Here is a 25,879-nt window from a genome sequence, read left to right as displayed (position 1 = left end):
GAAGCATGCTGGGAAAGCACACGGCTAGTAGGTGACACTGTGATGCTGACCTTTGACACATGGATTTTCCCCTTCGTCATACTTTTTAGGTTATATCTTATCCCTTGTTCACCCAATAAACACATCATGCATCTAATAAACAGGCTAAATTTGTAGAAAAGGATCAATTCAAAGGCAGAGAAGGGCAGATTATCAGTTGGCTTCGGATTTTCAGATCTTTCTTATCATTTGAGAAGGCTAAAAATCACTGAGGAACCAGAATAATACATGCTGCTGAGGGAAGTATTTGGAATAAATAAGATAAAACAATACTGAAGAACAACTCGGGAAGTTTGGTGCCAGAGGGGGAAAAAATTAATTTAGTTTGTCTTCACTCCCTATTCCAGGAAAGAACTCATATCAGTCATTTACTCCCAAGGCCCAAAGGCATTGTGCTGCCATTCGTGAATTCTATCAGCTTTGAAACTACAAACTCCAACATTTCACTTGTGGTCCCTGCCCTCTGCTCCTGTCCTTCCAGCTCCCTTGTTCTTCTATTTCCATCACACTGGTTGTAGAGCTCAGCGCCCTCCTGGCCTGTAGTCCTGTGCTACCCTGCTCCATCACCTAGTTGGGGGCCAAGCTTGCTTGCTTGCTCATATTTCTCCCACCTACCCTCTTCCTGCCAAAGCTCTAATCCTACAAAACCCAACCTTCTGCCCAGACCTAAGTTGCCTAAAATGCATCCTGGTATTGGGGTAGTATACATTTATGGCCTATTGTCATCAACAGAGCTCATGCAGTATTGAATAAAATCTTACCTAGCTCCTGGTAGACATCTCACTCTACCTCTCTCAGGACTGGCTAATCTATTTCGCCCACCTTTGTTCATCTCTTTTAGTCAGTGCCTTTATTAGAAAATATAAGAGACAAAATCTATCTTCACTCTAGTAGATATGTATATATGTGTGTGCGTGACATTCGCAAAACATCTCTCTTAGAACAACATGGTAAGCAAAGCTAAGACATCTGTATTAGTGTTATTGGTCCTATTCAATTCCCTCTACATGCTACAGAAAAAAAGCACATGTACTCAAAGGGAGTGACATACACTTAAAATATTTTGGGGAGGGGCCCCAGGGGGAATGGTGACATGGCATAGCATGCTAAGCTTCTGCCTGTGGTGCCAGCATCCCATATGGGTGCCGGTTCTAGTCCAGGTGGCTCTACTTCTGACCCAGTTCCATGTTAATGGCCAGGAAAGCAGTGGAGGATGGCCCAAGTCCTTGGATTCCTGTACCCATGTAGAACATTTGGAAGAAGATCCTGGCTCTTTATTTTGGTATGGCCCAGCTCTGGCCATTTGGCCATTAGGGGAGTGAACCAGTTGCTGGAGTATCTCTTTCTGCCTTTCCTCTCTGTAACTCTTTCCAACAAAAACAAATTTTGGAAAAAAAAAAGTGATAATTGAGGCCAGTGCCATGGCTAAGCCTCTCTGCCTGTAGTGCCCGTTTAAATTCTGGCTTCTCCACCTTTGATCCATTTTCTGGTAGATGGCCTGAGAAAGCAGTGGAGGATGGCCCAAGTCCTCGGGCCCCTGCACTCAGGTGAGAGACCCAGAAAAAAACTCCTAGCTCCCAGTTTTGGACAAGCTCAGCTCTCCATTACAACCATTTGGGGAGTGAATTGGTGGATGGTAACTCTCGCTTTCGTTCTCTTCATTTTGATAGCTTTTCAAATAAAAAACCAAATCTTGTAAAAAAAAGTGATATTTATAATTTCCCCAAAAAGGTTTTAATTTTAACCGATTACACTCTATTTGATATCTTCTCTGTAGTAGACTCTATGAAAGTAACCCATTCACTTCTTGATGACAATTACTAAATGGAAATTACTTGTTTATAATATTTATCTCTGTATTGTTTAGTCCCACTCACAAAAAGAGTTTTAGCAGTGCAGAAACCAAGTTTGTTTTGTTCTTAGTTCGTCTCTAGCAACCAGGTACTCATAAGCACCTGTGGCATGAGGAAATCCTCATCTAGCTTCTGCTGATTTTACTTTCTATTTCTCTTTTGAACTTGCATCCTCTTTACAGGAAGGAATTATTTCTCATTCATCTTTGTTTTCCTTATACAAAGGGAGTACAACAAATACTTGTTGATTATGTGTCTATAGTATTATTCAATAAAAAAAGAGAAAATGGATTAATATAGAGGTCTTTAAAAAGTTCTTAAAAATACATATTAAGAAAAAACTGTGAACCATAAAATTTTCTGCGCCAAAATAATCTTGTCTTTAATCCAATCTTTTGCAAAAATTTGAAGTCCCTATTGTAGAGTGTGCTGGAAAAAACAAAAACAGAAACAGAAAAACACAATCCTTTCTACTTTTACTCTTTTAACTTGGTGCTCTTTCATTAAATGTGTTTTTCCAAGATACTGTCTACCTACTCCAAGCATTTCTTTCTTTTTTTTTTTTTTTAAGATTTATTTTATTTTTATTGGAAAGGCAGATATACAGAGAGGAAGATCTTCCATCCAAGGTTCACTCCTCAAGTGGCCGCAATGGCTGGAGCTGAGCCAATCTGAAGCCAGGAACCAAGAGCTTCTTCCGGGTCTCCCACATGGGTACAGAATCCCAAGGCTTTGGGCCTTCCTTTACTTCTTTCCCAAGCTACAAGCAGGGAGCAAGATGGGAAGCAGGGCCACCAGGATTTAAGCCAGTGCCCATATGGGATTCTGGTGCGTTCAAGGCGGAGACTTTAGCTGCTTGGCTACACTATTGTGCCATGCCTTCCAAGCATTTCAGTTACGATTTGGTCATATTTTGGCCCAGCGTGATAGCGTAGTGGTTAATGTCCTCGCCTTGCACTCCCAGGATTCCCATATGGGTGCCAGTTCTAATCCCAGTGGCCCCTGTTCCCATCCAGCTCCCTGCCTGTGGCCTGGGAAAGCAGTGGAGGACGGCCCAAAGCCTTGGGAACCTGAACCCACTTGGGAGACCCGGAAGAGCTCCTGGTTCCGGATTGGCTCAGGTCCAGTAGTAGCGGCCAATTGGGGAGTGAGTCATCAGACAGAAGAACATCCTCTCTGTTTCTCCTCCTCTCTGTATATCCGCCTTTCCAATAAAAATAAATAAATCTTTAAGATTTGGTCATATTCCTACCTGCTCACCAACTAATAAATGGAAAGCTGATAAATCAGGCAACCAGCAGAAGGCCATTTCCCCACTGCCATCATCCAGACTCCTTCTAGGCCTCTATGTCGTCTTTGTAGTCTCCTATAGAATGTCTTCTAGCTTGGGTGCGGCGTGGTAGCCTAGTTGCTAGTCCTTGCCTTGCATGCTCCCATCCTAAATGGGTGCTGGTTCATATCCCGGCTGCTCCACTTCTCATCCAGTTCCCTGCTCGTGGCTTGGGAGCAGTCTTAGGATTGCTTAGGGACCCTGCACCCACACGGGAGACTAGAAGCTTCTGGCTCCAGATCAGCTTAGCAACGACTGTTGCGGCCACTTGGGAAGTAAACCAGTGGACAGAAGAGCTTTCTCTCTGTCTCTCTTCTCTGTATTTCTGACTTTCTAGTAAAAATAATAAATAAATCTTTAAAAAGCTATTTAATAATAAAAATAATAAAAAAGAATGTCTAACCTCCTGAGACTCAGGCATTGCACCAGGAATTATCTGTTTTTTTTTTTCAGTATAAGTAAGGATGAGATTTTATAGTTATTGAGGTCTTCAGTTATTAATAAACCATACTGATTGCAGGGAACATCCTAGCAAAAAAGCAGTTTACATCTGGCTATTGCAGTAGCTCAGCTATTGCAGAAGCTTTCTTCTTGCTCATTTCTCCTAGGGGACCAAATAACTTAAGACACCTGAGCATTCAGGCATAGCTGAAATGTGTATTTATTGAAGTATAAAGGAAAGGCCAGAATTGAAAATATCTTCCTAATTTTCTAGGTCAGAATCCTTTTAAGAATATTTGCATACAATTTAGAAAGGAGGATGGATGAAGGTATAGCAGATATTTTCCAGTCCCTCTGCCAACGGGCTGGCCGCACGGAGATTCAGGCTCTGCCTAACTTCTTGCATTGAAAATGAACTTTTTTTTGAGAGGAAACACCAATTCCTAAAAAGCTTTTCTTTATCCACTAATTATAAAAGTTTAATGTTATCTTTTTTTCGTAAAGCACACATACTCCTGAAAGAGAATTTTTATCATCACATAAGCAGTGGTCACAGAACCTCCTGGGAAGCTGATAAAAACCTTGCTGAGGCCCGGCGCGATAGCGTAGTGGTTAAAGTCCTGGCCTTGCATGCGCCAGGATCACATATGGATGCTGGTTCTAATCCTGGCAGCCCCTGCTTGTGGCCTGGGAAGGCAGTCGAGGACAGTCCAAAGCCTTGGGATCCTGCACCCGCGTGGGAGACCTGGAAGAGGTTCCTGGCTTCGAATTGGCTCAGCTCCAGCCATTGTGGTCACTTGGGGAGTGAATCATCGGACGGAAGATCTTTCTCTCTGTCTCTCCTCCTCTCTATATACATGCCTTTCTAATAAAAATAAATAAATCTTAAAAAAAAAAAAAGCTTGCTGAAAGCTCACCTCTAAGTAAACATAGAAATATAGTCTCATAATTCTGTGTACAATATTAAGAGATTTAAGTTGAGGACCCCTTTCTCTGTACTTAAACCCTTAGGGTTCATTCACTAAAATAAGGTCCAAATTTCCTACTCTGGAATGAAAGAAGCCTGTTCCCAAGCCAATATTTGATACCTCTTAGGGTGAAACAGAAAATTTGGTTCAAAATCAGATTTTTTTTTTTCTGGAATACTTGGCTCAGCTCCAACCATTGCCGCCACTAGGGGAGTGAATCATCAGATGGAAGATCTTCCTCTCTGTCTCTCCCCCTCTCTGTATATTTTCCTTTCCAATTAAAAAATCTTAAAAAATAGAGAATCAATCAACCTCTGTGCCCACTTCCTCCTGCCCCCAACATAAAACTCACCGTGCTTCGGGCTGAGAATGGGAAATGGATCTCCTAATTTCCAGAAGAAATACATAAAGGTCAACCACAGGAGACAGGAAAACAGCAGTCTCTGTTTATACACTGTGACAGGGGAGACAAGAGCATCAGGGAAAACAGACCTATATTAAAAGACCTTGCTCTACTGAAAAATACAAATGCATATCATATACATTTGGCCACCCAGTCTACCTGGCAAATAAGAGACAGAACAATACAGTCTTCATTGAAAGCAGCTTTAACGTCCATAGGAGAAATTTGGTTGACATTAAGACATGGATTTAGCTAAGACAGGCTATGGTGAAAATTAAAGCTGTGGTAGGGTAAATAATCAAATTATCACCTTCCTGTTTATGACCTTTCTAAAATATTGCATGGTAGTTTCAAGCAGCATTAGCTATGGAAAGTTCCATAGAAACAAAGGTATTCACGCTCTCCATCTCTAAGAATAAATCATCTCCATCTATGTGGCAAGAGGTAACTCATGTAGTATTAACTCACATAGTCGGATGTTGCTCACGATAAAATAGCCAATGTAAAAAGGCACCATGAAAACCAGGATCAGCAGGATTACACACAGGTTCATTTTCCAGTGAAAATACCGGGAGCTGAAACAGAAGTCAAAAAATATCACTGCCAGAGCAGGGAATGGTGGAGGGAAAGAACAGCGACTTCCCTTCACGTCAGTCTTCCAGACGACTCCCTGCGCCTTGAACTCAACTGCTCCCAACTAGGCTAGCTACTCACCTATAGAGGTTAAAAAATAGATTTTTTTCAAAACAGTGTTTTATACATCTATCAAACCATTTTAGCCTAACAATTTCACTAATCAAAATAAGAATGTTAATGCTCTAGCCATATTCACAGTCACTATGTCTAAATGACAAATATTATTACATTTATCATATTTCATTACTGGCAGACTGGCCTTCACTCAATGCAAGAAATAAACAAAACTAAATGTTAATAGTAAAAGATGCTTGCTATAGAATTAAGCATTTTATTTGCATGATCATTTTACTACAGTTTATAAAGCCCATTTTAAAAATTTTTAGCATTTGTGCTTTTTGTAAGTTTTATAGATTATAGTTCACCTGTTTAAAAGTGTACAATTCAATGATTTTCACAGACTGGCATGATGGCTCAATTGACTAAGCCTCTAGCTGCAAGTGCTAATATCCCTTGCGGATGCTAGTTCATGTCCCAGCTGTTGCACTTTCCATCCAGCTCCCTGCTTTATGGCCTGGGAGGGCAGCTGAGGATGATTCATATCCATGGGCCCCTGCACCCACATGGGAGACCCGGAAGAAGCGCCTTGCTTCAGATCAACTCAGCTTCAGCCATTGTGGACATCTGGGAAGTGAAGCAGCAGGTGGAAAATTTTTCTTAATTTTTGTCTGTCTCTATAAATCTACCTTTTCAACAACAACAACAACAAAATCTTAAAGAAATAATTTATGTGAAAGGCAGAGTGGAGGGGAGACTGAAGAAGAGAAAGAGATTGTCCCACAAAAGGGAGAGCTGTGCTAGGCGGAAGCCAGGAGTCGGGAACCCCACCTGTGTCTCCCACGTTAGCTGGCAAAAACCCAAGTACTGAGCTGCTCCCTGGGTCATTAGCAGAGAGCTGGGTCAGAAGGGAAAGTGTGAGTCAATCCTGGACACTCGACTAGGAGATGCCGCCATGGCAAGCAGGGTTTAATTCACAGCACATCATGCCCTCCCCGAGGTTTGAATTATTGAATATCAAAGTATAAAAATTACATTATTAAGTGATCTATCAAGAGATTCCAACCAGGGCCAGCACTGTGGCACAGTGGGTTGATCAGCCGCTTGTCATGGCAGCATCCCATAGCTCAGCAATGATTTTAAATCTTGGCCAAAGGAAAGACAGACAGAAAAAAGGAAAGGGAAAGAAAAAAAAAAACAAAGAAACTTTAAAAAAGAGATTATGATTTTCTTTCCCCAACTTCCCATATTTCGTGATTAACTGTCTACTATAAGGCTTTTTAAAAAGCTATGATTTTTCAACTTTGATTCTGGCAAAAAAAGGATTTAAAAGTAAATCTCTTAATAATTTTTTAAAGGTTTTAAAAAATTTTTATTTGAAAAGGCAGATTTACAGAGAGGAGACAAAGAGGGAAAAATCTTCCATCAGATGGCTCACTCCCTGTGGCCGCAATGGTCACCAGCCAGGAGCTTCTTTTTGGTTTCCCAAGTGGCTGCAGGGGTCAAGGCCCTGGGCCACCCTGCTGGTATCCCAAGTCATTACCAGAGAACGTCCGGGACAAGAACTGGTGCCCAGACGGGATACTGGCACTTGCAGTACATCTCCCAAGTCTCACGTGTCAAAGGTCTATCCAGCTTAACCGACTGTAGGTCACACTGTGCAAGGTCACTTTATGATCACATAATTTTTTTTCATTTGGTGATAAAAGTACAACAAATGTTGCCATAGCATAGCTAATGAATTCCAAATACAAGTGCTGGCTTAAAGAATACTTAAGCATGGGGCCAGCACTGTGGCATGTAAGGTTAAGCCTCCACTGCAGAGCTAGCATTCTGTATGGCATCAGTTCGATTTCTGGTTGCTTCATTTTTGATTCAGCTCTGTGCTGATGGGCCTGGCAAAGCAGCGGAAGACAGCCCAAGACCTTGGGCCCCTGCACCCACATGGGACACCAGGGAGAAGGTTCAGGCATCTAGCTTTGTACTGACTCAGTTTCAGCCACTGCAGCCATCTGGGGAGTAAATCAGTAGATGGAAGAAGTTTTTGTTTCTCCTTTCCTCTGCAAAATCTGCCTTTCAAATAAAGATAAATAAATCTTAAAAAAAAGAAAAGAAAAGAAAAAGAAAACACTCAAGCTTGCGGTTTTATAGGCAACACACATCTTGGGTAAATGTTTAATGAACAAGTCCACCATTTGGGAAAGAGTAATGTGTCATTTTTAAGAAAATGTTTTGGGGCCTGGTGCTGTAGCCTAGTGGCTAAAATCCTCGCATGCACCAGGATCACATATGGGTGCCAATTTGTGTCCTGGTTGCTCCACTGCCTTCCAGTCCCTGCTAGTGTCCTGGGAAAGCAGTAGAAGATGGCCCAAAGCTTGTGGGACCCTGCACCCGTGTGGGAGACCTGGAAGCAGTTCCTGGCTCCTGGCTTCGGATTGGCTGAGCTTTGGCTGCTCTGGCTACTTGGGGAGTGAACCAGCAGATGGCAAATCTTTCTGTTCTTCTTCATTCTATAAAAATCTGACTTTCCAATACAAATAAATAAATCTTAATAAAAGTTTTAAAAAATAATCTCAGTTTAATCAAATTTAATTATGCTTGTAAAACCAAAAGTCAAGAAAGGAGTGGAGCTCAGGCTTCATGGAGGAATTCTACTCTTCTCAGGCAGAGACAGCCAATCAGCAGGGCTGTGTGAAGGGCCACATTCCAGGGCTTTAGTCAAGAGAACACTCCATGGAAGAGCAAAAACTGGGACAGTCTCTCACAACTCCCTGAGTTCTTCAGAGGTAAAGGTAATTTTTCTCCTCAAACATCATAATCCTACTTTAAAATAATTACTTATTTTTATTTATTTGAACGGCACAGCCAGAGAGAGAGAGAAAGAGAGAGAGAGAGAGAGAGAGAGAGAGAGAGAGAGAGAGAGATACATAGAAAGATGGCTCTTCCATCTTCTGGTTCACTCTCCATATACCCGTGGCAGCCAGGATCTCCAGCTGGTCTCAAGCACAGATGGCAGACCCAAGCACTTGAAAAATTGGAACTCAAATTCAGGCATACTGACATGGGTGTGGGCATTCTAAAGCCAGCCCCTAAGCAAATTAGTACGCAGAAGAGTCAGTGAAGCATTTCTTTTAGATAATCCCTATTTGTAAGCATTTAAAAATAAATGATAGGGCTCAGCGCGGTGGCGCAAGTGGTTAGGGTCCTCGCCTTGCACGCCCGGGATCCCATATGGGCGCCGGTTCTATCCCGGCAGCCCCGCTTCCCTTCCAGCTCCCTGCCTGTGGCCCGGGAAAGCAGTCGAGGACGGCCCAAAGCTTTGGGAACCTACACCCACGTGGGAGACCCGGAAGAGGCTCCTGGCTTCGGATCGGCATAGTATTGGCCGTTGCGCTCACTTGGGGAGTGAATCATGGGATGGAAGATCTTCCTCTCTGTCTCTCCTCTCTGTATATCTGCCTTTCCACTAAAAAAATAATAAAACTAAATCTTTAAAAAATAAATAAATAAATAAATGATAACCCGGTGGTGGAAGCCATGTTTATTGTGCTCATTGCAGTTATTTATTAATACTAAAATGTCACACAGTGGAATATTTCTCAGCTATGAGATCCAAGTAATTTTTTTTTTAATCATAAAGTAGCACAGAATTTCAGTTGAGTTACTCAGGAGTCTCACTCACCTGCTATTCAATACTCCCAAGATTTCAAAGATGATGAGCTCAAACATGGTGCAGGAAAACGCAAAAGTCACAGAGAAGATCACCTGTACAACATACTGGCGCACCTGTTAAAGACAAATGCAGTCCAGAAGTTACTTGCTTGTTGGAAATACTGAAGCAATAAACTCTTTCTGATTACAAGTCAGAAACTTCTTTTTTTAAAAAAATTTACAGCTTTATTAATTTACTTGAAAGGCAAAGTTAGAGAGGGAGATGCAGAGACAAGTCTTCTATCCCCTGGTTCATCATTCCAGATGACCACAATGGTTAGGGTGAAACCAGTCTGAAACTAAGAGCCAGGAGTTTTTTCTGCATCTCCCGCATTTGTGCAGGGCCTTCAGACTTGAGCCATCTTCTAATGCTTTCCCAGGCACATTCGCAGGGAGCTAGATTGCAAGTGGAGTGGCCTGGACTTGAACAGGCATCTGTATGGAATGCCAGTGCTAATTCAGCCACACTACAGTCCTGACTCTTCAAAAATTAAGAAATTCTCACAGCATTGCAAACAGGACTACAGCTACAACCTGCCTAGAACTAAAGAAACACATAAAAGTGGTAGCACTTTTAAGTTATGGTGATTATCAGCATCATCTTATGGATGGAGAATTTAAAGTACAAGAAGATAAAATGACAGGGTTAAAAGTAGCACTAAGAATTCCTGATATACATGAGGGCCAGAGCCATGGTTGAACAGGTTAATACTCCACAATGTGGTGCCAGCATCCCAAATGGGTGCCAGTTAGTATCTCAAATGTTCAACTTCCAATTCAGCTCCCTGCTTGTGGATTGCAGGAAAAGGGGAGATTGGCCTGAGTCCTTAGGCCCTTGCACTCACATGGGGGACCTGGAAACGGTTCCTGGCTCTCAGGCTCGGGTCAGCTCAGCTCCAGCCACTGTAGCCATTTGGGGAGTGAACCAGTGATCTGAACACCCTTTCTCTCTTTCCTTCTCTCTGTAATCTGCCTTTCAAAAAAAAAAAGGTGGTGGGGGAGGAATGTCTGACCTACATTGATAAAAAGAAAAAAAAAAGGTAAGTTTGCCAATTATAGTTAATGCTAAAAGGAGTTCTTCAACTCTACAGTTTCTGGATTAATTCAGGAACCTTTCTTGGGAGCCTTAAAGTACAGAGTAGATCTGGATCTTTAGAGTCCTGGGCTCTTTCAGACTATAATCCAAACTTCCTGAGAAGGTTAATGGAGAACATCTTAGAAATTATCCAAAGGTAGCACATAATTACTAATTCTATTATTCTATTACTGAATTAGCACTTTAACCTCTTGAGTGATGGAGATTACCTCCCAGGGTCTACACTGGCAGGCATCTGGAACTAGGAGCCAGAACTTGAACCCAAGCACTCCCAGGTGGGACTTGGCATGTTAACAGCTAAGCCAAACGCTTATGCCTAAGGTGGAAAAGTCAAAGCTCAATGGCAGATCCAGACAGCCTTGGAATTTTGGTATAAATTTAGAATACAGGATTGGTAATTCAGGACTAGACAGAAAATGAAACACTGATGAGACATATGTTAAATTCTTTACCAAAGAATAACTGACTCCTATTTGGTGTATATTCAGCTAAGAGTAAGCCATGACACCAACTTTTGGGCTACATGTGACTAGCTTTTTTTTTCTCTCCGAAATCAACAAAATCAAACACCCTTCAATGTTATGGCTCCCTAGTACTCATTTGAAAAAACTTCCTATTTTGGCATTGAACATAACTTTCACCGGAGGCATTTTGTTTTATAGTTAACTTAAATTCATAAAGTATAAACATAATGTAACAACAACTTTTTCTTACCTCATAGTCCTTAAACAATTGGCGCATGAAGAAAAGCCACCCAAATCCAAAAAAAAGTATCTGGAGGAGAAATTAGATAGAATGTCAATATACAGCTTCTTTTGAGAAATGCTTGATAAAAGCCTGATTAAAAAGTTATGATATTTATTTCCTGTTAATTTCAGAGATTAAAAAGCAGGTGTATTCATAACTACTTATTAAAGCTTGTAACATTGAGAATAGATGTTTAAAAGGCTCTTAGATTTTTGAAACTCTCCCTGCTATTGGATGTGCTTCTAAGTTATACAAAAGTGGAAATACATATTTTTCCATAGCTCTGTAATAATCACTGTGAGTCAGAGAAATTAGCAGGTAAAAAATGAGTTAATGAAACTTGTTTCTTATAAGTGATCTTTATGTGCAAGTTTTAAAAATTTTTTAATGGAAAAAAATTTTAAAAATCAGGAAATGGTAGAAAGATTAATATTTTTGATGATGTATTTCCTTCAGCAAGATTTTTCAGCTCCTTTACCATTCTGTAAAGTGTTTTCCATCTCAGTGGAAAGCCAAGAGGCTGCAGGATCCACTTTTGTCAGTTCTGTTTCAAACTGGCATCACAGACAGCAGTCACATGACAGCTGACAAAGCTGGTTTGTTTTTCCACTAGTAAATAGAACCTTCTAACTATATACACACACATACATGCTGACATAACTCCTCTATTCTTCCTCTACTGGATGGGAAATTTAACTATGAATCAACCCTTTCATGCTTTTCTACTGATTCTGGGAACAAGAGTTAATTTCTGAGCACTGTTTAGCACGAGCTACTCCAGCCCCTGGCCTGTGCCTCCCAGGTCTATCTAACACCCTGTTAGCCACCTGGGGCCTTGGTTATCCAGCACCCATGCCTTGAGACCGAAGCCTCTGTGGATGCTGTCCTCTGACAGAACTTTGCTCCAGCTCTCTCCTACTCACCCCACAAGTTCCAACTTATGCGTAACTCCCTTTGCTCTTTCCAAATGATATAACTTGTTTTTTAAATATATAATCCTACTGCATCCTGTACTTCCCTTGTCAACGTAAAAACACACTTTTGTGATTTCTAATTAAAAATTTTAAGGCAATGAATTGTAAGTTCTACTGCAAATTTTTGTATCCTATCCTCAGTACACAGGACAATGCCTGGTACCTAGCACGCTCTCCATAACTGTTTGTAGAATTGCTTAAACACTCAAAAGCAAAAAATGGATAGGTTTTCAGTAACATTCAGCCTCAAATTATCTGTATTAACTTGTGTGTGCTGTGTTAGATGCTGGGGAAGCAGACGAGGGATATAGTCACCACCTTCAAGGAGCTCATATGAGGAAGTGGACCCTAAAGAAGCCAAGTCATACTGGGTTTGTACAGATTTTCTAGGACAGAACACCTGAGCAGAAGAATTTTTTAAAAGTTATTTATTTTCGTTTTTTATTTGAAAGGGAGAGAGAAGACAGATGGAGGGAGGGAGATGTGCCAGTTCACTCTGCAAATAGTTCACTCTGCTCAATAGTCAGGGCTGGGCCAGGCCCAAACCAGGAGCTGAGAACTGAACTGGAACATCAGCAGAAAACTGGACTAGAAGTGGAACAGCATACTCAAACCACGGTGCTCACACATGGGATGCAGGACTTCCAGGCAGTGACTGCACCACTGTGCCAGATGTCTGCTTCTAGAAGTTTTAATTTGGGATTATAAACCTGAATTGTGGCTAAAAGTTGAGATTATGTACATTTTCAAAAAAGATTTATTTTACTTTATTTTTACTTGAAAGGCAGAATTACACACAGAAGGAGAGATGGATCTTCCATTCATTGGTTCATTTTCCAAATGGCTGCAACAGCCAGAGCTGGATTGCTCCGAAGCCAGGAGCCTCTTCTGAGTCTCCCATGTAGGTCAGGGGCCCAGGGACTTGAGTCATCGTCCACTGCTTTCCAAGACCACATAAGCAGATAGCTAGCCAGGAAGCAGAGCAGCCAGAACATGAAATAGTGCCCACATGGGATGCTGGTGCCACAGGCAGAAACCAAGCCCACTATGCCATGGTGCCAGCCCCCAGGATTATGCAAATTTCTCAAGATAAGTTCTAAGGTACTAATTACATATTTAGAGATTTCCACTGTCCCTAAAATATTAAAAACTCCATTTAAATAAAAATTAGGCAAATAAAAGAGGGAGTACAATGGTTTTCGGCAGCAAAGAGCATGAGTAAAGGCACAGATGTAAGAAATGGCATAGTACCTGCTGGGAACAACACACAATCTCGTTGTTTAAAGAAGCAAATATTTCAAAATGCAGCTGGAAAGGAGAGAAAAATACTGCTCACGGGGGGGGGGGGGGGGGGGAGGGCAGGGAGGGCAGGGAGGGGAGGGGGCGCCCACAGTGGAGCAGGTGGACAGGAGGAGGCTTGTATCCCAACCCTGAAGACTCCCAGATCCCCACCAAGGACTATCAGTACGAGCACCAAGGACTACATCCCAACTGCTAGAGACCACGGGAAATTGGAGTGCTTTTGGAGGCCAAGAACTCTGAGGTCACCCACCCACACTTGAATCTACCACATGGGATGGAAGAAGCCCAAATCCTGCAAGGTCATCGGAACGACAACCAGGAGCACTGAGCGGTCTGCAGAAACAAAAGAAGAGTAAGCTTCCTTCAGGACTAGGGAGAGGAGCTTTCTCTGGTCCTTGCCTGGTTCTGACTCTGGGTCCCCAACCTCACTGGCAATGACCATCAGGATCACTCCAGAAAACCCTCAAAACAAACAAACAAACAAACTAGAATAGATGACAGAGAACAACAAGGAAAGCTTAGAAACAGACAGGAAACGGTCAGCGGGGATGCACTTATAACTCACTGGGTGGGACATAAAGATTAGTTACTCCTCACTAGGGTACTGAAGATTTCTCTGCACACCCCTCCTAGAACTGTTCACCTAAACTGTTGACATATGTCTTGTTAGAGCTACAGAGTTAGACTACCCGTAAAACAGCCAGGTTCAGCAAAATCATGCTTCAACGCTATAAACTGCTAAATACTATAATGAAAATAGACACAAGACAGCTGAATAGTAATCTATAGCCATTTTAAGGTGTATAGAAACCAGTTATATATAAACTAATACGTGAAATGTCAATGTAGAAGTCACAGGATGTGGTTCAGAACTTGCAATCTTTTTTTCTCTCTCTCTTTTAACATATCGACTACTCAATACCATGTCAACTAATTCCATAGCGTTATAAAATGTTACCGATGTAATGTTGGGGCTTTTAATTGATTGGGGAAATACTCTGTCGGCTCTACCTTCAGACCAGAGATGGTCTCTCCAAGAAACCATTGAATGTATCTGGACAATTAGACGCTGGACTTTATACCTGGTAGATGCTTGCAATGAAAGAATCTCAACTGAATTTGATCTGTGGAAATGCAACAAGGTGGAGGAATCCACCGGGGGGGGGGGGGGGGCGGCGGAGGGGATTGAGAAGGGGTGGGGGAAATCCCAGTGCCTATAAAACTGTGTCACATAATGCAATGTAATCAATAAAAAAGGGGGGAGGGGAAGAAAAATACTGCTCACTGAGAGCCCTGATTGCCACCTGAGTTTTGATTATAGTCTGTGATTTGTGTCATGCAACAGGAAGACGACATGTTCAGACCTTACTGAAACCTCTGTTGGGCTATGTGGAAGGATACATCGCAGCAGGACGACAAACACAGGGAGTTGTTATAAAAGTCAAGAAGAGAAACTATGGGCTTAAATTAAGACACAGGTGATAGAGAGGAAGCAACAGATTTGAGATACATTATTTAGAAAGTATTTATTAGAAAGTAAATGGGCAGGACACTCCTTACCAGTCTGTCTCTGGCGCTTCTTATGGCCAAAGAACACCATTGCCTCGCCCTCGGTTACCTTGGGGCCTGGTGGCAGGTCTAAACCCCGAGAATATTAAAGATGTGCGCATTTTAAGTGCCAATAAAAACTATACACTGTAATAAAAAAGAAAGAAAGAAAGAAAGAAAGAAAGAAAAAGAAAGAAAGTAAATGAGCAAGGTGCCAAGGATGACAGGTTTGGAATACAAGATGAAGAAAGATGCCAATTAATCTTACATAATGAATACTGAAGGAGAAGGTTTGGTATGTGGACAAAGAATGGGGAATTTTATTTAAAGATTTATTGGAAAGGTAGAGTTTGAGAGTCAGAGAAAGAGAGACAGCGCGAATGAGCTCCCATCTGGTTCATTCTCCAAATGAAAATAATGGTCAGAGCTGAGCCAATCCAAAGCCAGGTGCCAGAAACTTCTTCCAGGTCTCCCATGTAAGTGCAGGAGACAAAATGGTTGGGCCATCTTCTGTTGCTTTTCCAGGCACATTAGCAGGGAGCTGGACTAGAAGCGGAACAGTTGGGACTTAAATTGGCACCTAAATGGGACGTTGGCACCACAGGCTTACTTTGCTACACCATAGTGCTGTCCAAGAGACTTCCGTTTTAGAAATGCTAGGGGCACCCAGTTAGGCATGTTGAGCAGTTATTCAAGTGCTTGAATAAGAGATTATGAAGGCAGGGCCGAGAGTTACCTGTGAATTGAAATCATCAAAGTGTGAGAGATCACCCAGGAACAGAGTATACAATAAAGAATAATGTACTAATAAGAAGCAAGCCCTGGAGGATGGGAATGGGAAGAATCCAGGAAGAAGTCCAAGAAGGAATGGTCAGAGGCACCAACATGGTGTCCTCAGAGTATGGAAATACAGTATTAAGTGAATCAATGAGTAAAACAAGGATTTAAAAATGTTCAAAAGAGGACGCAAGTTGGAAGCAGAAAACAGGTTGGAGATGACTGGAAGGTATGGCAGTGGATGTAAGAAGCACAAATCAGTCTAGAAGGAGCTTTTGGTAACAGTCAGGGAGGTGAGCTTGCAAAAAGGGAATCTGAGGAGAGTGATGGCGACGCAAAGAAACCATGAAAGGAGTGGTATAAGGAACAGGTTCAAAGGGCTGGTGTTGTAGCACAGTAGGTGCTGGTATCCCACATGGGTGTCGGTTCACATCAGGGCTGCCCCACTTCCGATCCAGCTCACTGATGATGTGGCCAGGGAGGACAGCAGAGGATGGCCCAAAGCCTTGGGCCCTGACCTGTGTAGGAGACCCGGAAGAAACTCCAGGTTCCCGGCTTCAGATCGATTCAGCTATAGCCCTTTTGGCCATTTGGGGAGTAAAATAACAGATGTATGATCGTTTTATCTCTTCATTTTCTCTCTGTAAATCTGCTTTTAAAATAAAAAAATCTTTAAAAAATAAAAAGTGATTCAGTGGGCTAAGGGTTAAACCCATGGCACTGGTGAACTGCAGAGCTGTGTCAGTAGTCAGGCCTCTGTGCTGGCAGTAGACAAATTAAGGCGGTGATTGAGTATGGGCTTTTATATGAAAAAAAAAAAAAAGAACAAGATGGTATGATATGAGAATGTACTTAGGATTTATAAATACACATCAACTAGAAAAGGGCAAGTAGATTAGAAAAAATACGGCTAGACTATCTAAGGGACGGTTTGGCTACTATTAATAATTACCACTGGGAACAGATTTAAAGTCAGATTTTTAAAAAAGATTTATATTATTTATTTTTATTGGAAAGTCAGATTCAATGAGAGAAGGAGATACAGAGAAGATTTTTCCATCTGCGGATTCACTCCCCAAGTGACTGCAATGGTTAGAGCTGAGCTGAAGCCTGGAGTCAGGAGCTTTTTCCTGACTTCTCCCAAGAAGGTGCAGAGTCCCAAGGCTTTGGGCCGTCCTCGACTGCTTTCCCAGGCCACAGGCAGGGAGCTGGAAGGGAAGCGGGGCTGCTGGGACAAGAACTGGCACCCGTATGGGATCCTGGCACATGCAAGGCGAGGACTTTACCTACTAGGCTACCATGTTGGCCCCAGAAATAATGATTTCAAACTCTGCAAATAAAATGGATGTTACACAGCTTTCTATTTGAAACAGTATACTTTTAGAATTACATGGAGAAGAGCTTCAACCTTGAGACTTAACATGTACTCTAGAACTGCTAAGTCTTATGACTGTGTGCTGGGCTCAAAACACGAGTCAGATAACAGTTGCTTTTTTGAAACGAGCGCTGGATTGAAAATTAGCTAAAAAATCTAACAAAAAGATGGCCACTAATGGCCATTAACTAATTGGAAAAGACTCACAGGGCTAATATTGTTGGAGTAGCAAGTTAAGCCTCCAGCTGCAACACTGGCATCTCTTATGGGTGCTGCTTTGAGATCCGGCTGCTCCTCTTTTGATTCAGCTTCATGTTAATGTGCCTGGAAAAGCAGAGAAGGATGATGGCCCAAGTGCTTGAGCCTCTGCATCCGTGTGGGAAACCCATGGGAGGCTCAGAGCCCCTGGATTTGGGCAGGCTTAGTCCCGGCCATTGTAGTCACTTGGGAAATGAACTAGCAGATGAAAGATCTTTGGCTCTCCTCCTCTCTCTGTAACGCTATACAGCAAATAAATAAAAAATAAATCTTAAAAAAGACTCCTCTCCAGGGGCATCTAAGTTATCCTTTAACTCATTCACTAAATATTTATTAGTGCCTAAAAGGTACCTGCTCCCAGAAATGGAGGATGAGTAAGAATTTATGATCTAGGGAGGGGATAAACAATTGCAAACTATATGGTGGAGTACAAGGGGTGTTGGTGAAGGGTGTTACGGAAGCAATATAAGGACATCTAGCACAGTCTGGAGGACATTCTTGTATGAACAAGCTGAGATCAAAAGGTTAAGCAGGAGTTCACCGCATCCAAGGGTACAGGGATGGTGGGGGCATTCCAGAGAACAAACTGGAAATCTGGAGGCAGGTTAGCAGGGTCAGATATAGGTGCTAAAATAAGTCTGGAAGTCTAAAGTGAGGATATGTGAAGGTCTTAAGAGCCAGGTTCCTACAGCAAGTGGCTCTATAAGTTATACTAAATATTCACAGGCTAATATACCAAGAGTTGGCAACAATTACTTATTGGGTGCTTGCACTTAAAAAGGGGTAAATAGCTGTGGCCAAGACAGGGCCTCAACAAACAAATTCTCAGACAAATACAGAAATGATACATGATAAATACTAGGAAGAAAAAAGAATAACAACGGATGATATGGGAAGAGGGGCTCACTAGATGAAGATTTAAAAGAATATCTTATGTTGGTAAACTCAGAACTTAATATATTGGTCCATAAATATTCATGGACACGTATGAATGAATGAAAGCAGCTCATCGAGAAGAAACGAAAGTGAGAAAATGATCCGAAAAGAATGGGTGGCAAATCAAGAGGACAAACTGTTATCACACAAACGACACCTTTAAGTACCAGCGACAAACACACTGCATCCGCATCCAGGATTGGATCATTGGCAGCGAACCTCCATGTGTACCCAGTGTTGCGCGCTGACGGGTGCCCTGAGCCACTCGGCTGCCCATTCCACGGTGGGCGGCACGGCCGAGCAGCCCAAGGCGGCTACGGGGTCGCTGCTTTAGGATGGCACCGCGTAGTGTCGAGGCCAGAAGACCCCTCCCACATCCGGGAAGGCAGCAGGGCCGGGATCTGAACAGCAGTGGCAAGGCAGCCTCAGACCAACAGGGCAGAAGGAAGGGACGGAGCGCGGCCAACCCCATACCCTCTCCGCTCTCTGGGTGCCAGGCTGGGAGACGCGCACCAGACCCCCGGGCAGCGCCTAGAGCCAAGGCCGGGAGAGGGCGATTCCGGGAAGGAAGGCAGAAGGGTGCGGGTGGTGACGCACCTGGGAAGTAATCATGACGCTGGAGTCGATGAGGAAACTCATGGTGAAGCCTAGGGAGAGCTCGTGCTTCCATGTCCCGCGCCTCAAGGCCACCACACGCTGGGGCCACTGGCTCCCTCACCCAGGAGGCCTTTGCCCGGCAGCCGGGACCCAGACAGAACGGCGCGTCCGCTCGACGCAATCAAACTGAGCCCTAGCCAGCCAATCAGCGGCCAACTTCAGCGCTTCCCGCCTGAGGCCGGGAGTGGGCGGGGCCGACTGAGGGCGTCGTGGTTCGGGGGCGGGGCTTCCTAGAGGTTTGCGGACAGAAAGGCCGAGCGGTAGTGATGCTATGAACGCTGGAAAACAGGTGCAGTGCAAGGTAGCATATTCTTTTCTGTAGCTGAAGGAACTGGGGTCTGAGAGCTAACGTCTTTTATTTTTTTTAAGGGGTAATTGCATTTTTGTAATGGTTATTACTAAAATGCGGAAGTTAATAATGATTATCATAATGTTAGGCCCTAAGTGGAAGAGTTTGTTATAAATGTTACAATGTAGACACACTTATTCAGCTACAAGTGAAAGAAGAGTGGAAAAGCAGGAAACAGTTTAGCAAAGCGGCCAAACAAGTACATTTCTAATGTGACAGCAAAAAGCACATCATTTATTGCAAGAATACACCATCTTATATTCTGTACGAATTAAAGCATACACTCTTTTTGCCATTTTTTAAAATTTTATTTTATTTTTGACAATCTTTACATAGTTAATTAGGGCACAAAGGTTCAAGGGCTCCAGGAAAGTGGGTAAGTCTATCATTTCCACATTTTTTTCTATATCTGAGGTAAAAGGGGAGGTAAAGGGAGAAGCCCGACCCAGTCTCCCACCTGCCCCAGGTCCCTGATGTGGGGCATGTTCCGAGGGTCTTGCTCAAGTGGTTTTGATAGTTCAACTGTTATGAATCGCTGCCAGTCTCGCCATTCCAAGCACGAAGAAATCGCTACAAAATCCACCGATTGACATAGTCCATCTTAGAGTCTCCGTTTGCCCTGTTTTTCACTGCCAACATATGGCTGGGGTAGTTGATTGATCTGAGTCCTTTTTGCCATGGTTTTAATAGGTACATTGGGACAGGCTTTTGGCCTAGAGGTTGCTGGATGAATATCTGGACTCCTGGTTCAAGCTCTCTGCTTTTGTATGCTCTGGGAAGCAACAGGAGATGGCTCAACGAGTTCAGTCCTGCCACCTACCTGTCATCATCTATTTCAATGTCTACCTGTCTCAGCCCCTGCCATTGCAAGCACAGAGAAGGACTGGTGGAAAGGCCTGAAGAAGGAACACTCAGGAACAAAACAATGGTCTTTATGCAACTGAATATGTAGAACTGATGTGGCCCCAAAAGGTATCTGTAGGACAAAGAAAGGATTGAAAGTTAATTGACAGATCTTTAATTCAAAACCAGGGACATTTTAAAAATAAAATTTAAAAAATTTGATAGGAAGATTTTTAGAGAGAAGGAGAGACAGAAAGAGATCTTTTATCCACCGGTCTGCTCCACAAATGGCTGCAACCACCAGACCTGAGCATATCAAGCCAGGGATTGGGAGCTTCTTTGTGGTCTCCTGTGTGGGTGCAGGGTCCCAACAACTTGAGCCGTCCTGTGCTTTCTTAGGCCATAAGCAGGGAGTTGAATCGGAAGTAGAGCTGTTGGGGCTAGAATCAGCACCTATAAGCAATGTCAGCATTGCAAAATGGACTTGTGAAGCCACCACATCAACCTTGAAGGGGCGATTCTTTAAAAAAAAGACAGATGTGGTATTTTAGGAAGTGGTTCTCACCCCACCCATTGCCCTTTCCTGTTGCTGTGAGTCGCTTTCACTCATACTTACTTCCCGAAGGCTGAATGCACAATTGTGGGTCTAATTCTTATCCTCCAGGGCCCTGGCTTGCCCTTGTAGTTCCTGTAATAGCTAAGCTGCCTGTGGAGTGCCTGTACTTGAGTCTAGGCTCTGCTTCTCATAGTCCAGCTTCTTGCTAACATGCACTCTGGAAGGTGGTAGGGAATGGTTCAAGTAGTTCAGTCTCAAGTACCTCTGTGAGAGTGCCTGCCTCTGACCCAGGGCAGTTACCCTTAATGAGAATGGCTGTAGTCAAGGCCTGGAAGGGCAGGCCTGAGGGCTACTGACATCCTGTGTCTGAGCTCTCAGCATATTGTTATTTTAATTATGGATCTACAAGGGAGTGTCACAAACTTTGTGGGAAATGGAGTTAAAATATGAATTTGTTTTGGTGCCAAACAATTCTGAAATTTGTGCTGAGTTTGATCATATTACATATTGCTTTGAAGCCTTTTGTGTTAAAAAAGCAGGAAGATTCATACAGAGTAATACAAAACTGATATTTAGCAGAATGCTGGGCAAGTCTAACAAGGCAAGTGGTTTACTTTGATGACTTACTGGGTCACATGGTGTGGAACAGGGTCTCAGTGAACCTGACATAGCAGAGGAAGAAATGGGATGATTCATTCCATAAATGCATATATTGATCATGGCTGGGCCAGGTAAGCCAGGAATCAAGAACTTCATCCAGGTCTCCCACAAGGGTAGCAAGGAGACAAGTACTTGAGCCAGCCTATGCTGCCTCCAAGGATGGATTAGGAGGAAGTTGGGATAGAGGTAGAGTAGCCTCAAAAAATAAAACAAAATTTGTAAAAAGGGAAAGAAACAGGAGTAGACTGAGCTCTAGGCAAGCACTCTGATATGGGACTGTGGGCATTCCAAGTGGTGACTTAACCACTGCACCAAATGCCTGTCCCAAATCACACAATTCTTGCTGGCCTCAGTCTTGTGCAAAGCTTTGAGGAATTTTCCCTATTGTAACGCTTGTGTCTAGGTGCACAACAAGCCAGGTGACCCATGGGATACTTTATATCCTGCCTTTGGTCGTACAGAATATCTCTGGAAACCTTCACACTTTCAGGTGCAATTGAGTCTTCTTCCAAAGCAGTTCTCTCATACTGTCCTGCTTGTCTACCTCTGTCCAGATTCTGTGCCACCCCCTCCAGCCTCTAGCTGCTATCTTCTTTCAACAGTAAAACCTGCTGCTATATGGATTTTCAGGCCACCAGTGTCCCACTTCCGAGGGTGCTCTTCAAAATATGTCATGCTCATAACTGCTGGACATTTTTTCAGAATTCATCCAAGATCAATAGCCAGAGAGTTACATCTGTTGTTAGAGAGACAGCTGACATGATGGCCCATCAGTATCCCTTTATAGTTTTTGACTCTTTCATAGCAATTAGAGTGTTAATATTCCTTGTCTTCTCATGCCTCCCATCACCACCTGAGTTCTGACAGCTAACTGTTTTCTCCACTTCCTGTTAACTCAGGAAGAGAACTGAGTCCAAGTGTTGATGTACTCAGTCCCTGAGAAACATCCCAGTATGTCTTCATGCATAAGTTGGCCCATACAGCACTGGGTAAATGATCTTTGTTAGAGATTTTCTTTTTCAACTTTTTGTTTATTGTGATTTAAGTTGTGGACTCTCATGCAGTTGTTAAGTTTGAGATCATTTGAAATGTGACATTACTAGTTCTGCAACATCCTACTCCATCTGTCTTGTTCTAAGTATGGCCATCCTCTCTTGTAGCTCACCCCACTCTTCCTGACTCACTGAGACTCTGAATCCCTCTAAGTCATTCTGTAAGCTGGGCAGGAAGCCCCATGGATTTGGAGTGAAGGCACACATCATAGTGGTGAGACAGTGCCTAAGCTTCAAGTTGAGAGTGTGGAGGTGCAGTTTTCTGGAAATATGATTCTTTAGTGGCTTGGAAAGCTTACTTAAAATGCAGAATCACAGGTCTTAGGTAGATCAGTGCATTTGGGATTTCTGAAGCTGAATCCCATGAACAATCTGCATTCACATAATTATGTTGAAGTAGAAAAGTATTATAAGCTGACCTAAATAGCATACATATCAACTAAGCTACATTTTTATGGTAAAAACATTTAAAATCTATTTTCATTTATTTTCAAGAGTACAACACATTGGTATTAACTATAGCCACTATGTAGTATAATAAATTTCTTGAATTTATTTCTCCTGTCTAACCAAAATTGTCTTTGAGCAGAATCCCCTCACTTCCAGTCTACAGCCCTTCTAGGCCCTGGTGGCCACCAGTCTAGTCTACTTCTTTGAACTCAACTTTTTGTTTTAATTTTTCATGATACAATTCTATGGGCTCGGGGCTTTACCTTTCCACATTCCCTATTTCTCTTTCAGCCACTTTGCCCCCTGTATTATTACTATAATATAGTCCTTTAGCAACAGTCACAAGTTCATCATTCTGTTTATGATACCTGTACAAAGACAAGCATCCTGTTGTCAAGATATATTTGACAGCTTCGTTGGGAGTCCATCTTTTATTTGGGAGTAGAAATGCACACTGCAATGTATCTTCACTTCTCGGTATATTTGCCTCCATTATACAGTTCCTCTAGATAAATATATGAATATACATGTTTGTTTATATATCTATTGACTTTATGTTTCGCATGAAAGTTGCCTTATATCAGAGAGAACATATGATATTTGTCCTTTTGGGATTGGTTTGTTTCACTGAGCATACTCATCTCTAACTAGTACCATTTTGTTGCAAATGGGAGAATTTTATGCTGTTTTATGCTGTTTAATGGAGTAGATGTACCTTTGTTCACTCCTCTTTAGATAAGCATCTGGGTTATTTCCCTGTTTTTGTTATTGTAGTTTGTGCAGCTGTAAATAGAGTATTACAGATTATTTTCTCATTTGCAGATTTTATTCCTTTTAGCTATATTCCAAGCAATGAGATACCTGAATTATACAGTAGATCAATTTTTAGTTATCTAAGACTCTCCGTACTGGTTTCCATAGTTTAGCCTAATATTTTTAGAAGGAACTTGAGTTTTATTTTTGTATGTTCAAAATTATGTATTTCAGTAAAAACAAAACAAAAAAAAACCCCTTTTTTTGAGCAGGGAAAAAGGAGTGTTGTGAAGCTGAAACTGGAAAGTCTCACATGAAGGTCACAGGAACCCAATTACTTGCTGCTTCCCAGGCTCTTTGTTAGTAGGAAACTGGAGTTGGGAAAGTCTGGCACTAAACTCAGATCTTTTTAAGAATTTTAATTTTTATTGGAAAGGCAGATTTATAGAGAGAAGGAGAGAGAGAGAAAGATCTTTCATCTGCTCATTCACTCCCCAAGTGGATGCAATGGCAGGGACTGAGCTGATCCAAAGCCAGGAGCCAGGAGCTTCTTCTGGGTCTTCCAAGTGGGTACAGGGTCCCAAGGCTCTGGGCTGTGCTTGACTATTTTCCCAGGCCACAAGCAGGGATCTGGATAGGAAGTAGAGTAGTGGGAATATGAATTGGTGCCCATATGAGATCCCAGCACATGCAAGGTGAAGAGTTTAGCTGCTAGGCTACTGCACCAGACCACAAACCCAGATCTTAATTTGCTTGGCTGTATGCCTGCTTGGGACTTATATTAGTTGTAATAACAGCTTTGCAGGATTTTCTCACATATTTTAGAAGGGCTGGAGAATTGGTGATGAGAATTTGTTTATTTCTAAACCTTTTTGAAGTGAGTGAGGCCTTTGACCTAAGGAAATGCCAGTTCTGATTCTTTTCCTTCTTAAGCATTCTTGGTTTTTAGCCTTAGCATACCCTTAAAGAATGAACCCCACTGTGACTTGGCTCGAGAATTTCTGTTCTTCTTGGAGTCAGCTTTGAACCCCTTCATTAATTGATTTTCCACTCTTTTGGACATTTTTTGTTTTTTTTAAAGCTTCATTTATTTTTACTTGAAAGGCAGATTTATAGAGAAAAGGAGAGACAGATACAGAGAGATCTTACAACTGCTGGTTTACTTCCCGAATGGCTGTAATGGCCAATGGCCAGGCTCCAGGAGCCTCTTCCATATCTCCCATGTGGGTGCAGACCCACACCTTTGGGGCATCCTCTACTGCTTTTCCAGGCCACAAGCAAGGAGCTGGATGGGAAGTGGAGCAGCTGGGGCACGAACTGGCTTCCATCTAGGATGCTGGTGCTTGGAGATGGAGGATTAGCCTGTTGAGCAATGGTGCCAGCCTCTAGACATTCTTGAGTGTATTCTGTCTGTCCTCTTTCACAGCCTCATTTTGGTTATGCTGACATTGGCACTGACCTGGTAGACACTTAGGAGGCCCTAGTCAGACACTCAATTTGATTTAAATGAGTTAGAGTTAACTTTGAATCAAATTTTTTTTGTTCATGATGTCATATTCCTCGGTAATGAAGAAGCATTAAATAATCATAACTATGCTCTTTTGCAAGTTACTTAACTTTCTCTCATTTACAGCATCTAAAATAGTAGGGATACTAATAGTACCATAGCTTGTAAGGTTATTATGAGGATAAAATAAGTAATACACATTAAATCTTTAGGAAAGTAAGTACTTTATAGTTTATATGCAATTTTTTTTTTGCCCGTTATAATTATTGTAAGCAGTAGCCTAGTGATTAAGTCCTCACCTTGAATACCTGGGATCCCATATGGGTGCTGGTTCTAATCCCGGCGGGCTTATTTCCCATCAAACTCTTTCTTGTGCCATGGGAGAGAGCTGAGGGTCCAAAGCTTTGGGACCCTGAACCTGTGTAGGAGACCTGGAAGAGGCTCCGGGCTCCTGCCTTTGGAGCCTGGATACTTACAAAGAAAAAAAGATTTATTTAGCCTTATGATTTTAAAAGGTCACCATTTGAAATCAAGCAAACCATTGATTTGATGTCTGCTAAGTGTGGTAGGTGGTGTAACATTGCAGAAGGGCCACATACAA

The 25,879-nt window shown here is 42.4% G+C and overlaps 1 protein-coding gene across 2 annotated transcripts in view; it reads right to left on the bottom strand.

Annotated features, from left to right (window-relative positions):
* Positions 1-19,198, bottom strand: part of LOC121168352 (Golgi pH regulator) — a 44,331-nt gene extending 25,133 nt beyond the window's left edge. The window contains exons 1-5 of one of the 2 annotated variants that reach the window (XM_040998358.1): positions 19,049-19,198; positions 11,249-11,308; positions 9,410-9,513; positions 5,503-5,609; positions 4,984-5,085 (exon numbers count right to left, since the gene is read on the bottom strand). In XM_040998358.1, the coding sequence (XP_040854292.1) occupies positions 4,984-5,085; positions 5,503-5,609; positions 9,410-9,513; positions 11,249-11,308; positions 19,049-19,090 (415 nt within the window). In that variant the 5' untranslated portion in view covers positions 19,091-19,198. The remainder of the gene's footprint in view (positions 1-4,983; positions 5,086-5,502; positions 5,610-9,409; positions 9,514-11,248; positions 11,309-19,048) is intronic. The other variant, XM_040998359.1, reaches the window with a different exon arrangement.
* Between the last annotated feature and the right edge of the window lie 6,681 nt (positions 19,199-25,879).

Source organism: Ochotona curzoniae, unplaced genomic scaffold (genome assembly GCF_017591425.1).
Source record: "Ochotona curzoniae isolate NIBS_2020 unplaced genomic scaffold, NIBS_Ocur_1.0 scaffold_1037, whole genome shotgun sequence".
Lineage (NCBI taxonomy): Eukaryota > Metazoa > Chordata > Mammalia > Lagomorpha > Ochotonidae > Ochotona > Ochotona curzoniae.
Note: the sequence above shows the minus strand (reverse complement) of the source record. Positions and strands in the feature narration are given on the sequence as shown.